General features: G+C 35.5%; 1 protein-coding gene across 3 annotated transcripts in view; it reads left to right on the forward strand.

The window, feature by feature from the left end:
• The window catches only part of LTN1 (listerin E3 ubiquitin protein ligase 1), a 59,058-nt gene that overhangs the window by 16,609 nt on the left and 27,667 nt on the right, over positions 1 to 14,782 (forward strand). For all 3 annotated transcript variants that reach the window (XM_027542424.1, XM_027542497.1, XM_027542582.1), the window contains 11 exons: positions 319 to 509; positions 1,554 to 1,689; positions 2,528 to 3,337; positions 4,024 to 4,065; positions 6,668 to 6,857; positions 7,525 to 7,764; positions 8,380 to 8,533; positions 9,331 to 9,475; positions 9,939 to 10,125; positions 11,733 to 11,892; positions 12,845 to 12,949. In XM_027542424.1, the coding sequence (XP_027398225.1) occupies positions 319 to 509; positions 1,554 to 1,689; positions 2,528 to 3,337; positions 4,024 to 4,065; positions 6,668 to 6,857; positions 7,525 to 7,764; positions 8,380 to 8,533; positions 9,331 to 9,475; positions 9,939 to 10,125; positions 11,733 to 11,892; positions 12,845 to 12,949 (2,360 nt within the window). The remainder of the gene's footprint in view (positions 1 to 318; positions 510 to 1,553; positions 1,690 to 2,527; positions 3,338 to 4,023; positions 4,066 to 6,667; positions 6,858 to 7,524; positions 7,765 to 8,379; positions 8,534 to 9,330; positions 9,476 to 9,938; positions 10,126 to 11,732; positions 11,893 to 12,844; positions 12,950 to 14,782) is intronic.

Raw genomic sequence — 14,782 nt, forward strand, 5'->3', positions numbered from 1 at the left:
TCACTTTTAGAAAGCAGCTTTTTTTTTCCTTACCTTGTTTAGAAAGCAGCTTTTTTAGGAATCTTTCAAGTTAAATAATTATTTTTGATCCATATTGTTCTGGAAGCATGTTGGATACCTCATTATCATATATAATAAATTTCTTTTTGTTTTTTGTTAAATTTCTTATAATTTCAAATTTTTAGTTTGTAGTGACAGATTTTATTTACCCCCTTTAGGTAAAATACTTGAATTTTATTTTTGAGAGTCTCTCTGTCTTTTCTCTCTGTTTATGATATCTAATTACTATTATAACCTTTTTTTTTTTAATTTGGTAAGGACTGTTGGCTTCATGTAAATGCAAAAAAAAGTGTGTTTCCCAAGCTGTCAGCTGTGGTTCGTGAAGGAGGTCGGGGTCTGGCTACTGTCATATATCCTTATCTTCTGCCCTTCATCAGCAAACTCCCTCAGTCCATTACAGATCCAAAGTTGGATTTCTTCAAGAATTTTCTCACCTCCCTAGTTGCAGGGTAAGAAATTTAAGTTTTGTGTGTGTGTCTGTTTTTTTTAAATAATTGTATTTATGTAGTTAGTTTTGGCTGTGCTGGGTCTTCATTGCTGCTCGGGTTTTTCTCTAGTTGTGGGGGCTACTCTCTAGTCGTGGTGCATGGGTTTCCTATTGCAGTGGCTTTGCTCCTTGCGGAGCGTGGGTCTCGGGAGCACCAGCTTCAGCAGTTGTAGCACGTAGGCTCAGTAGTTGTGGCGTACAAGCTAATGGCTCTGCGACATGTGGGATCTTCCCGGATCAGGGATCGAACTTGTGTCTCCTGCATTGACAGGTAGATTCTTTACCACTGAGCCACCAGGGAAGCCCAAGGAATTTAAATTCTTGACCTTTAAAGCCAAATAGATTTTTTTTTCTTATTTTTATAAATGGATAGAATGACGTAGTTATTGTCATACTTAAATTTTCTCAAACTGTTTGCTGTTCATTAAACACTTCTAAAGTTTTCAGACAGTTACAGTTGGGATTCTTTTTTGTGATGCTTTCAAGTCTTCAGTGATAGACTATAGCAGAAAGTGAGGTAAAGTATTGTAAGACCCTTTAGGTGGAATAGGCTCTTTGTCAATGACCCGTTTTTTTGTATATTGGTAAATACAAATGCCCAAATGCAGAAAATCAACCGGTGACGGGTTTTCCATTAACTTAAATATAATAGCTCTTTAAACTCACACTTAAAATGTCATTTCAGTGTATTTATTGAAATTAGTAAAAGATACCCAGTTTTATTCATGATTAAACTTTTTTTTCCACAATACTACTATCTTTATTTGGTTAAGTCTTCTCTTTGAAATTTGCAGGTGGGTTGGTTCATGAATAGAAAATATGCTTTTTTTCAGTTCAAGTTTATATTCTACTTGGGCTATATTTTGGTTGGCCTTAGTTTTTCATTTAAGAATTTTATTTTTTAGAAATTTTAGAAATTGTTTTCCATGTCTTTAGTTTGGTGTTTTTGGATTGCTTATTTTCTTTTTCATGAAAGAATAAGCCACACGTATTTATTATTTCTTAGGCTATCAACAGAAAAAACCAAAACCAGCTTTTCAGAGTGCTCAGCAGTGATATCTGCTTTTTTTGAATGCTTACGTTTTATAATGCAACAAAACTTAGGGGAGGAAGAGATAGAAGAGATGCTCGTCAATGATCAGGTATTTATATTGTGAAACTCATCAGTGCCTTTGCACACTATGTGTAAAGAATCAAACTCATTGTGTGTGTTTCTGTCATTTTTTTAATTAGCCTTCCTTGTAAAGATTTCATTTTTATGATTTGCAAATTTTTATACAGTAATGTGTATCACTGACCAGATAAATAAAAATTTCTGTATAGTTACTAGCATAATACCATCATGTCTAAGGGCTAGTTTTATTCTCTGGTTGTGCAAACCCTGTTTTAGAGAGTTGAAATGCAAAACAATTTAGAAGATTTGATTTTCAGTCTTTTGTGTTTTAAGTTATATAATAATCATCTTGTTCCTTCAAAAATATATAGTACATCTATCCTTTTGTGAATAATTGTGCTTAGCTTTTAGGACTAGTGATAAGAGCGGGTTCTGGAATAAGGTTCCTTAAGGCAGGAAATTGATTACTGTTCTAGTTGATCTCAAATATTTAATTCTCCTTACCTTTGTAATTTAAGAGAAAGCATTCTGAATTCTGTGGGTCCTATATTTCTTTCATATTGGTTTAGAAAAAAGCAAAAAACTTGAGTAAATTCAGAAGATACAAAGAAAACTGTATTACTTGTTGATGACTAATAATCTTGGTCAGTTATATTATAAAAAATAATTCACAGGAGAAACAGTGAAATCATTAGGCTCTTTGATGTGAAAATTATTTTCCAGTTCAACTTAACTCTTGTCAGAGTTTGGGGGGAAAATCATGTTTTTCAGTTATTAAATAAGAAAATTTATAATGCTTTACAAATAAGGTTCACATTTTATTTCTCCTGAAAAGTGAACTTTTATATTTCTGCCCTCTCTTTCAGTTGATTCCTTTTATTGATGCAGTTCTCAAAGACCCAAAGTTGCAAGATGGGCAGCTATTTAACCATTTGGCAGAAACTTTAAGTTCCTGGGAAGCCAGAGCCGATTTGGAAAAAGATGATAAAACAGCTCGCAACTTGGAGAAAGTGCTGCTGAATTTCTGGGAAAAACTATCAGAGATCTGTGTTGAGAAAATCAATGAGCCAGAAGCCGATGTTAAGTCAGTTTTGGGTGTTTCTAACCTATTGCAGGTCCTTCAAAAGCCGAAGAGCTCCTTGAAATTGAATAAAAAAAAAGTTGGTAAGGTTAGATTTGCTGATGAGATGCCTGAAAATAATAAGGAGAATGAGAAATGTGTCTCCTCAGAGGGAGAGAACAGTGAAGGCTCTGAGTTAATGGCTGAACCTTCTGTCTCTCCGAGTTGCTCCGACCTTATATCCCCGCTGAGGAAAAAACCTTTGGAAGACTTAGTCTGTAAACTGGCAGAGATGAGCATTAATTACGTCAATGAACAAAAGTCGGAGCAACATCTCAGGTTTCTTTCCACCCTGCTCAACTCGTTCTCGTCAACCCAAGTGTTTAAAGTGCTGCTAGGTGATGAAAAACAGAGCACTGTCAAAGGCAAGCCTCTTGAAATAGCCAAACTTGTACAAAAAAATCCCGCGGTACAATTTCTATACCAGAAAATAACAGGTTGGCTAAATGAAGATCAAAGGAAGGATGCCGGTTTCTTGGTGGACATTCTGTACAGTGCCCTCTGTTGCTGTGATAGTAATGTGGAAAGAAAAGCTATTCTGGATGATCTTATTGAGGTATTACTGCTCTGTACCTTAAAAAAAAATAATTCTATTTATTTATTTTTGGCTGCGCTGGGTCTTCATTGCTGCGCGGACTTCTCTCTAGTTGCGGCGAGTGGGGGCTACTCTCTGGTGGCGCGCGGGCTTCTCACTGCAGCGGCTTCTCTTGAGGAGCACAGGCTCTAGGCACTCGGGCCTCAGTAGCTGCGGCTCACGGGCCCAACAGTTGTGGCTCCCAGGCTCTAGAGCACAGGCTCAGTAGTTGTGGTGCAAGGGCTTCGTTGCTCCACGGCGTGTGGAATCCTCCTAGATGGGAGGGAACCCTTGTCTCCTGCTTTGGCAGGTGGATTCTTTACCACCGAGTCACCTGGGAAGCCCTGTTCTCTTTAAAAACTGTAGTGGTTTACACTGGCGCACTGATAACGTGTGAGTAGAATGAGACCCGGATGGGGGTTATTTAGAATCGTTTCTTGACTATGAATGTCAGTTTGCGGACAGTATACTCTTGATTGGGATTACGAAGTATGTGAGACAGGATGATAAAAACTTGGTAATGAAAGGGTAGGTTCTTGGAGTCTTTAAAGTCGGACTAGCTAAAAAGCATTTTAGTTTTGTAGTGATTCCACACTCAACTTTACTTGTAAAAAGTTTTACCAGTTACTGTTTGTTCTAGCAGATTGTTTCTCTTTTTCTTCTTTTAGGTAGAGCTGAAATGGAACTCTATTCTTCAGATCATTGAAAAGGTACCTTAGAAATACTCTCCTTTTTCTGTATTTATAGGTGTAGGGGGGGAAAAAAAAAAAAAAACTACAGCCATATTCATGTACTAGTATGTGATCAGGTGTCTCTGTTAAAGAACTTGCTTATTATTGTAACTTTCTTCTCATATTTTGGGAAGACTTAACGGTGTTCACCTTTCTATAGAATTATTTTTCTGGTTAGGAATATTAGGGAAGAATGAACAGATTCCTGAAAATCTAATGTTTCTTCCCTAGTGGGTAACAAAGGAAGAGTTAAATGCTTTATCTTTTATCTTAGTTTATATTTTAAGCTAAGGTTTTCTCTGTTACCCTAGTTATTTTTTCGTCTGTAGAGATGGATTGAGTGTTTCTAGCTTTAAGTAGAACGCACCAATAAATTTTGTTTTGCCCTAGAGTACTATACAGGCAAACTAAAGTCTTCCCACTTTTATTTAATTGCCATTTGACTAAGGAAGAAAATGAGTGATGAGAATAATAAAAAGAAGTCAAGGAACATAACAATTTAGAAAATTTTCTAAATGACTTAAGTATTCTTTCCTAATGAAGTTGTAAATTATATGATGTAACAGTTTCCAACCAAAGAAATATTATGACGAGTTACCTAAAAGTTTTCCTTTTTTAAAAGCATTTTTACATTATTTTAAAAATTTACATACATAACTCTAGTTTATGAAAATTTTTCTTTTTTCCTGTCTTTTAAAGTTACGGTAAAAAAACACATAAACTGTATCATCTTTAACCATTTCTAAGTACAGTTTAGTAGTGTTAGAAGTGTTGTGTTAATATTAAGTGAATATTAGAAGTGTTAAGTGTTAATATTTACGTTATTGTGCAACTAATCTCTAGTACTTTTTCACCTTGCAACATTGAAACTCTATACCCATTAAGCAAAAACTCCCCATTTCCTCCAACAGTTTATTTTGTACAAAATAAACACTGAGTGTTGATTTACTCTTTTTCAATGAGAAATCTAATTTATTAGGCACACCATTTGAATTACTTTATCCATTATCTCTTTCCCTATAGGTAGGCGACATGAAAAACCAAATTATGATAAAGCTTCTGGATAAGTCTAAAATCAGAGCAAAAGTAGTTAATAATTTGATAAGAGAAGATTGATACATCTGTTTCCAACTTAGGGAGGTACCTGCCACATAGTTCAGATGTCTCTGTTTGGAAGGCTTGGGCAGGGTTTGGGAGTTCATAGCCAGTGTTAGCCTCTGTACTTCCATGCCTGACTAGCTTCCCTATCCTCTGGTCAGATTCTTTCTGTGAAAGTGTTAAAACATTGAGAAGTTGGACTTCATGTCTTGATAACCTGAGAGACTTTTTATTCAGGATTTTACTTTCTGGATTCTATAGAATTCTATAGATTGGTTTTATTTGGTAAGCTATCTTAGGAAAGCCAATATTAATACCCATCTAAATTCTAGTTTTTCTTATGTTTTTATGCAATCTCATACGTTATGAGCAGAATCCTAAAGCCAGCTTCTTTAAAAACAAACCTGAATTTTGTAACTGGAAAGGACCTTAGAGATTTTCTAAGTTAATGTTTATTTTTTAAATTAAGAAATAGGTCCGGCTTTAAATTAAGAAATAGGTCCGGCTTTAAATTAAGAAATAGGTCAAGAGCTTTGTATAAGGTCATAAAGCCAGAATAGTGATAAAGCTTGGGCTAAAATAAAAGCTCTTGTTACCTACAATATTTTAAATAAGGAGATAAAATAATTTTTCAGACACTACCCAATCTGCATTTGGATTTTTTTTTTCCAGATTGCTTTGAAATGAACCAGGTTGCAAATTCCTTTCTTCTCAGCCCTTATACCAAAAGAAGCTCTGGGAACATGGATCACCATGCTTTTGGGGGTGGATTTACAGTTTTTTTCCTTGCCTTCCTCACCCCCTGAAAATAAACCAGTTGCTGTCAGATATCTGGCCTCAGTAACTATTTCATAAAATTTGGGCAAATAATAAGTCCCATTGTTCATATTGAAGTAATTTGCCGCTATTATATGTTAATTATTCTTTAATTTTAACAAAATTAATGAACAACAGTTTAATATTTGTAAAGCATTTTAAAATCTGTCTTTAAAGTTCATCCATTCACTATTCGTTGAACATATCTACAGTGTTGATAGCAGGTATCAAAGAAGTTTAAGACAGTCTCTGCTCTCAAGGAACTTACAGTTTCATTGGAAACAAGACATACACACATGAAACATTATTTGCTCTAGAAATTCAGAGAAAAGCAATGATGAGTATGGGCTGTTATGGGAGACTTCACAAAGCAGGTGGGATTTATACTGAATATAGTAATGGATGTAATTTTGATAAATAAAAGAGAGAGGGAATATTTATGGTTGAGAAGCTAGCATGAACAAAGCATGGAAGTGTACATAAGCGAGACTTAGTGGGGAGTAGGGAAGATACCAGCTTTGTTAAGCACTTGAGGAGGAGGAGTGGGGGATAAAGTTGGGGCCATGCTGATGAAGGGAGGTACTAAGTTGCAGGTAATATTTTGGGCAGGTACACTTTGTTTTTTTAATCTTTATCCTAATCTTTGGTACAATTTTTATGGTTTTAGGCATGCTCTAGTTCAGATAATCATGCTTTAGTAACACCTTGGCTCAAAGGAGATATCCTTGGAGAGAAATTGGTAACCTTGGCAGAGCATCTTTGTAACAAAGACTTGGAATCCACAGTATCTTCTGAACCTTACTTCTCAGAAAGATGGACTCTTTTAAGCATGGTGTTATCCCAACATGTTAAAAACGGTAGGTAAAGTATGGCTTGTTTTTTCAGTAGGAAGGGAGTCATTCTTTTTCACCTTTTTTGGGGGATTCCATGTTTTTAGTTAGCATAGTATTAGTTGAGAACAGCAGGATTTAGTTCATTCAGATACCTTAATCTTGTAAACACCCTGTTGTTGTTCAGTCGCTCAGTTGTGCCCGGCTCTTTGCACCCTGTGGACTGCAGCACGCCAGGCTTCCCTGTCCTTCCCCATCTGCAGGAGTTTGCTCAAGCTCATGTCCGTTGAGTCAGGGATGCCATCCAACCATCTGTCCTCTGACGTCCCTTTCTCCTTTGTAACATGATTTGAGATGTTTAATGCTTTTACTTTTATATTTTAAAGGGATTTGAATTTAACTGTTCACTCTAATTTTGTCTTTTTGCCTTAATTTAAAACTTTTATGTGAAGGCTTTTATGTGTGATGGAACAGATTGATTTATTGATGTACTTTTATTCTATCTAATACATAAACACCTTGTTTTTTAAAACAACGATGTGTTTTTTAAAAAACACATGGAAAGACAAGGTGGAATGTTAACCCAAAGTAAAGTATTAAAATACACCGATTGAAAAATGAAAAACGAAAGTTGAAAAAAAGAAAATTCACTGTTCATATTATTTATTTTGTCTGTCTGAATTTTTTTCTCTAGATTACTTGATTGGAGAAGTTTATGTTGAAAGAATTATTGTTAAACTTCATGAAACTTTATCCAAAGCAAAGAAATTGTCAGAAGCTGAAAATAATGACTCATCAGTGTCTTTTATCTGTGATGTGGCCTATAACTATTTCAGCTCAGCGAAAGGATGCTTGCTAATGCCATCATCTGAAGATTTATTATTAACTCTCTTTCAGTTATGTGCTGAGAGCAAAGAAAAAACACATTTGCCAGGTAATAGCCTACTGCTCAAATGTTTTGTTGGGATTCTCCGGCTCTGACCTTCATAGTGTAAGTGCCCAGGCTTTATTAATTGAATAATAATGTGTTTGCGAGTTGAAAGCATTTCAAGTAAAGGGCTACAAATCTTAAAACATTTTGAGCTTTAGAAACCCAAGTTTCTAAACCAAGATGAATGTAGACCTTTTCTCTCAAGTTCTGACTTGATGTTGAGGGAACCGTTTAGAAGCAGCTGTGATAGATGAATTAGTCCTTAGCCCTTCACTCAGTATCTCTGGCAAGTTTTAAATTTCTTGATGCCTCAGTTTCCATATTCATAAAGGGATATATTAATATCTCATTCTCTTCATAGTTAGAAACATTCAATCTTGGTATATATTAAAATGAAATTGAGGTTCTTACCGTTTTTACATTTGTATGGCATGAACTAGCTTGTATCATCACATATTTATGACATAGTTATTTTGTTTTGACAAGCAAATAATAGTTTTATGCTTTCTTAATGGTACCTTAAAAATCTCAGATCTGCAGTGAGTGCTTTAAAGCATTTTGTATTGCTTATAGTTAGTTTAGAGGGACAACAAATTACTGTTGACATCTTGATTTTAGACTTTATCATCAGTAAACTGAAAAATACTTGGCTCTCTGGTGTGAATTTATTGGTTCATCGAACTGGTGACACATTTAAACAGAGCACCTTCCTACGTTTATCTGCTCTGTGGCTGAAGAACCAAGTTCAGTCTTCAACTTTGGATGTCACAAGGTAACCTTTTTTTGATGCTCATTTGCAGAATATCTCTTTAATAACTGATCATTGTCCTTAAATAAGTTTTCATCATTAGTGTGAGTGCCTTTGAAAAATGACTTGTTACATAAGAAACCTATAGGATTCTAAGAGAAGATCCAAATAGGTTTTTCCAAAAGGATTTGTTTTAATGAACATCCTTTTGAACTCAAGTAATTGAAGAATGATTTGTTTTCGCTTACCTGCTGAACTCCTGGCTTATGGTCACTGATGTGATAGCTTTCTGTTCTGGGCTTGCACTGGTGTGGACTGTGACTCTGTAACTTCTCATGGCCACCACAGACACTGATTGTCCTTCATTGTTGGTTTCTTGGGGGGGGTCTGATAGACACTGTTGTAAGTAATTGAAATTGCAGGTGTTTTTCACATCTCGTACTTAAATCCACAAATATATAAAAAAATGAAAATTAAGAGAACACGTCCAGAGCTGCCATGGTTGGGTTAAATCTTTCTCTGAGTATCATGCTCTTTTCATGAAATGAAATATCTGTATTTCAGAAATACCTGACCTGAAATAGGTCTCCTGCATTCTGAAATAGAAACAGCACTTAATTTCAAATTATGAATGTTGGATGAAATCCCCTATTCGATTGTGTGTCATTCACGAGAGGAGGGTGGAGGTGTCACTTACCTTTATTTTTATTTGTCTTTTTGCTCAGGTAAACTGTTATCTGATAGGGTATTTAATGTTTACCCGGGTGTTCAGATTGGTTGTAGCATAACTACAGCAGTTAAGTTCCTTGCTTTATTTTCAGTCTTCAGGTGCTTTTGTCTGCTGTTGATGATTTGCTAAATGCGCTTCTAGAGAGTAAAGATGCTAATCTCCTAGGAACTTATATTGGAAGCGTAATGCCAGACAACAGTGAATGGGAAAAAATGAGACAGTCTCTTCCCGTACAGGTATGTTTGATATTGGAGAGTGCTTATATCATTCCTGAAGTTTGTATTTCATGCAGGCTTAAATATTTTAATTTTATTCTGGGAAAGAGAAAATGTAAATGAAATGTGTATCTTACTTTCCCTTTCTGCCTTTGAATGCTCATATATTGGATATTTGATCTTTACAAGACAGCAGTTGACACGACAGTTGACAGCGAATAGGATATAGTTCTGTCCTGAAGGTACCCTAAAATACACATGTTGATAATTTCTGCTAGTAGAAACTGAATTTCTAGGCTTCTGTGCTTTTACTAGTAAACTAGCAATAGCTTCCTTTTTGAAATTATTCTAAGAACATTTTGAAGATAGTCTACTAACTTCATCGTTGTTCCCTGCCTTAATTGTGTAGGTAGTAAATAATTTAGACTGTTGAATGATTTTGTATATAATTTAAGGTTTTTTTTTTTTTTTTTTTTTTTTACAGTGGTTGCATAGGCCTCTTTTAGAAGGAAGATTGAGTTTGAATTATGAGGGTTTCAAAACAGATTTTAAAGAGCAAGATACAAAGAAACTTCCCAGCCATTTGTGTACTTCAGCATTATTGAGTAAAATGATAGTAGTTGCACTGAAAAAGGAAACAGTCCTAGAAAATAATGAACTTGACAAAATAAGTAAGTATATATGAACATTCAGATAAATACATGTAAGTCTTGAATAAGTTAAAATTAATTAAAATCTTGAATTTAATTAAAATTAATTAAAATTTTGAAATAATTTTGATTATACTTTAAATTTTTAAAGAATGAAAAATCTTCAGCTCCTTTTAATTATTTTAGTGATGAGAAATTGAGGCCTTTCAAGAGATGAATGTTAAATTGCAAATCAGATAGACTCATACCAAAAAATCTTGCTATAGTCTTGTTATCAGTAGAGCAGAATTTGGTGGCTCAGTCGGTACAGAATCTGCCTGCAATATGGGAGACCCAGGTTTGATCTGTGGGTGGGGAAGATCCCCTAGAGAAGGAAATGGCAACTCACTCCAGTATTCTTCCTGGAAAATCCCATGGACAGAGGAGCCTGGCAGGCTGCAGCCCATGGGGTTGCAAAGAGTCGGACATGACTAGCGAGTAAACCACCACCACAGTTACTTTAGCTGGCATGACATCAATAAAAGCAGACCCTGTAGCACATAACCCTGAGGAAAATGGTTAAACAAGTCTTGTGTTTCATCAGGGATTCTGAATTTTCAGTTAATTTTTTTTCAGTTAATTTTTGGATCAGTCCTTTTGTATACGGCTATAATTTTTTCCCCAGCAAGTGGTCATTCAGATGTTGAATTTCAAAAGGATTTGGAAAATCCCCCCCATTCTAGGAAATGGTATAGCATTGTAGGTAGCCTTGTGACCTGTACAAAATAATTTGAAAGGTGGAGGACTTGAATAATTCCTGTGTCAGGCTTGGTTGTAAGCCCTCAGTGGAGTATGGTTGCTAGCAGAAGAGAATATATGCCTATGAAAAAAAGCTGGAAACACCTTTTACGGTGAGCCAGCTCCACCTGCAGTTAAGGTCAAGGAGCTTAGCCTGCTGTTTACTCAGTGAATTTGTCCAAAAACAACACTGGGAATTAGGGTAATAATTTTTGTTGTTTTTCTTAATCTGGAGCTTTCAAGGGACGGGGTTAGATTTTGAACCAGGTTTCAAGTCTCTCGACTCCAAAATCCATACCTGGAGAGTTGTGACTGATTGTGTATTAAGAACCTGTGGTATGGCCAGATTTCGTGAGACTCAGCCATTCTCGCAGCAGTCCCCTGAGGTAGATTTATCGTATCCTGGTTGATAACAGTGTATGCAGCTCTTCTGAATCCAGACTGGCCTGTCACCGAGGCCCTTCCCTGTGTGCTGTGTCATGCTCTCTTCCTTAACACATTGACTTGAACTTCTCAGGTCTTGGGTCCTGTAGTTGTTTATCCTGGATGCAGCTTCTTACCATTTGTGGCAAAAACAGTAGGGAGATTCTTGTAGCATCTCTGATAACTTCGGTTCCTGTCACTTTCTTAACTCGCCAGAAAAGGGACCAAGTAAGGTTTGGGAGAGGAGTGGTATTTTGTATCCGATACGGTCAGTTTTCATTATAATTGTATATCAAGGAGCTGGAAATCAGTTCATGGATGTTTTAGAATTGGTGGGCACAGCGGTGTTAGAGAACAGGAGACAAGTGAGGGGAACTGGAAGTGCCGTTCACAAAGTGCACCCGATAATGTGCTGTCCATTCTGTTAGTTGCAGAACTGCTCTATTCATTGCAGTGGTATGAAGAATTAGACAATCCACCTATTTTCCTAACTGGATTTTGTGAAATGCTTCAGAAAATGAATATCACGTATGATAACTTACGTGGACTTGGTAATACTTCCGGCCTTCTGCAGCTGTTATTTGACAGGTGGGAACCTCTTTTCAATTTCTATTTCATGAGTATTTTGCTAGTTTATGGTTTTGTGTGTGTAAAATGTAAGCCCACTTCATGCTAATCTTTGAATCAGAGGGTTGTTGTAAATTAATCCCAGTTGTTAATGATAAATACTTCATGGGTACTAAGTACTTGATTTCTTCCTCTGGGAGATATTTGTACTTTGCCTGTGTTATTAAATCCATGAATATGATGCAAGGGGCAGATGACAGTGAAAGAGAGTCCTGTAGAAGTTGTTTTAATTTGTCATATGTGACCCATCCTTCCACTTAAAATTTCCAAGGTAAAATTTAGCCTTTTATCTTGTATGTTATTTCCTGCAGGTTTGGCTTAATATCATAACCACAAAACCCTTGCCCCTCGATGAGGAAATAGGTATGAAGAATTGTAGAGGTTATAGTGGTCTGATGTTTAGTTGGTTGAAATTATCCTGTTGAACTGCTTTCTCCTGAAGAGTTTTACATTTGCCTGTAGTATTTTTCGTATGCTTTGCAGTATCAGAGGCCTCAGACTGAACAGGTCTTCCTCTCCAGTCCCCCTACCCTTACTTGACTCGCAGAACTTTCCTCAGTGGATGTTAATGCCCTCCTTGGTTCCTCAGCTTCAGCAATCCTTGGTCTCCTCTGGGTCTTCTCTGTCCTCTTTCCGGCTGCAGCTTCTGATGCTCCAGCTTAATCCTTAAGGTCCTTTCCCCTTTTGGGATGAAGGGGCTTTGGGATTGCCTTGGTGAGAGCTCAGTAAAGGAGTTTCAGAAGCCTAAGTTGCCAGTCCTTTTGGTAACGGCAGTTATTTACGTGCAAAAGTACTGTGTGAATTGATACCCTGACAAGGTGTTTTATTTAGTTCTGTAAAAGGACTCCAGGCAAGCAACTGTGTCAAAACATTAAGTATACTTTCAAAACAGAATGTTTGTTTTCTTTTTTAGATCCAGGAAAAACGGCACCCTTTGGTCTCTTATTATTGCTAAGTTGATCCTTTCCCGAAGTGTTTCATCTGATGAAGTAAAACAGCATTATAGGAGAAAAGAAGGGTATTTTTATTTTAAATACTTTTACTTTGAAATTTATTATGATTGGTCACTCTGCCAACCCTTGACTAACAAACAGTGTGTAATGAATCAGGAAAACAAATTTTAGGACATGAGGAAATTAAATGAAAAAATATGAGACTTAAAGAGTATAAAACAGTTCCAATCATTTTAGGTTGAGGACCCATACTTTTTTAATAGGTGTTTTTAACCTTAAAACATTTTGTTGAAGAATTTAATATGTGCTTTAAATAATTAGCATTTGATAGCTTATTCTCTTTTACTCAGAAATCTATCGGGTAGAATCTTTTCCCCTCTCTCTAACATCCTTCTATCCCTTTATTTAGCTAAAGGGAAGTGATAAGGAAAGTTACTTACTCTTCAAAAGAACGATCATCCCACTGAAGTGAATTCTAAAAAGACAATAAATATATTCCTAAGGCAAAGAAATAGTGAGGTTGGACATACTAGAGATTTACTAGAGTTGATTATATTAGAGAAGTTGAGCATTCAGATTAAACACTTACCTGAAATTTACCAAGAGGCATTTTGAATTTACAGATTTATCAAAAAGAATTTGGAAACTATATATATGTTTATACATGTGTGTGTGTGTGTATGTATATATATACATATACGTGTGTGTGTGTGTGTATATATATATATATATATATGTTCTGGCACAGTAAAATTGTAAGCTAAATTTTGATTTTTAAGTCTTAACTTTTTGAAATTTACTGTTTTGAGTTCAGTTAATGTGGATTATAGGTTTACATGCAATTATAAGAAACACAAAGAGATTCTGTGTACCTTTCACTTAGTTTCTTCCAAATGGTGCCATTTTGAATAACTTTCATGCAATTTCACAACCAAGAAATGACATTGATGTAGTTCATTGACTGGGTTAACTTGCACCCATGTGTGTGCTCTGTAGATCAGAGCACACACGTGTTACCACCACATTCCAAGACACAGAATAGTTGTATCATAAAGATCCCTTGTGGTACCCTTTCTTGCCACAGCCACCTGCCCTCCTGCCATTCTCTTCCTCTCTGGCAACCAGTAATCTATTCTTTCTATAATTTTTACCATTTTAGGAATGTTATATAAATGGAGTCATACAGCATATGATCTTTTGATATTCAGCATAATTAAAAATTTTTCCTGTTTACATGAGTCATAGGGAATTAACTAAAGAACTGCCGGAACTAATTACAAGTGAGATGGATATATACTTGACATACAAAAGTCAGTATCTTTCTTATTCACCAGTTATAATCAATTTAAAAATGCCATAGGAAAAAAGAGATTCTTTTTACATTGACAACAAAACTGTAAATATTTAGAAATAAATTTAATGAAAAATTACAATTGTAAAACTTAAATAAAGATCACAAAACAAAGTGGGAAGATAAATTGTAAAAATTGTTGTATCTAATTTCAGTGTAATGTTAGTCAAAATTTCAGCAGCAATTTTTGAAAAACTTCACAAAGTCTTCTAAACATGGTATGCATTTAAAGGAAAAAATGCTCAAGAATAGCTAGGAAATTTATGAAAGAGAAAAGTGAAAAGGACTTGCCCTACCAACGCAGTGATTAAGCAGTATGAAATTGGTGAATAAATGTATCCTTGGATCAAAGTATGGAGTCCAAAAACCAATGCATGCATAAATGAAAATTTAGTTTTTGATACAGGTGGTCTTTCAGATGAATGAGATAGGAAAATTGGACCTATGTTTGAAAAAAAAAGTGAGACCCACTCCCTTACATTATACATTAAAGTAAGGTCCAGATGAAAATTAAATCTTATAAAAGTTTTTGGGAAAATAAGAAACT

This window comes from Bos indicus x Bos taurus, chromosome 1 (genome assembly GCF_003369695.1).
Source record: "Bos indicus x Bos taurus breed Angus x Brahman F1 hybrid chromosome 1, Bos_hybrid_MaternalHap_v2.0, whole genome shotgun sequence".
NCBI classification, from domain to species: Eukaryota; Metazoa; Chordata; class Mammalia; order Artiodactyla; family Bovidae; genus Bos; species Bos indicus x Bos taurus.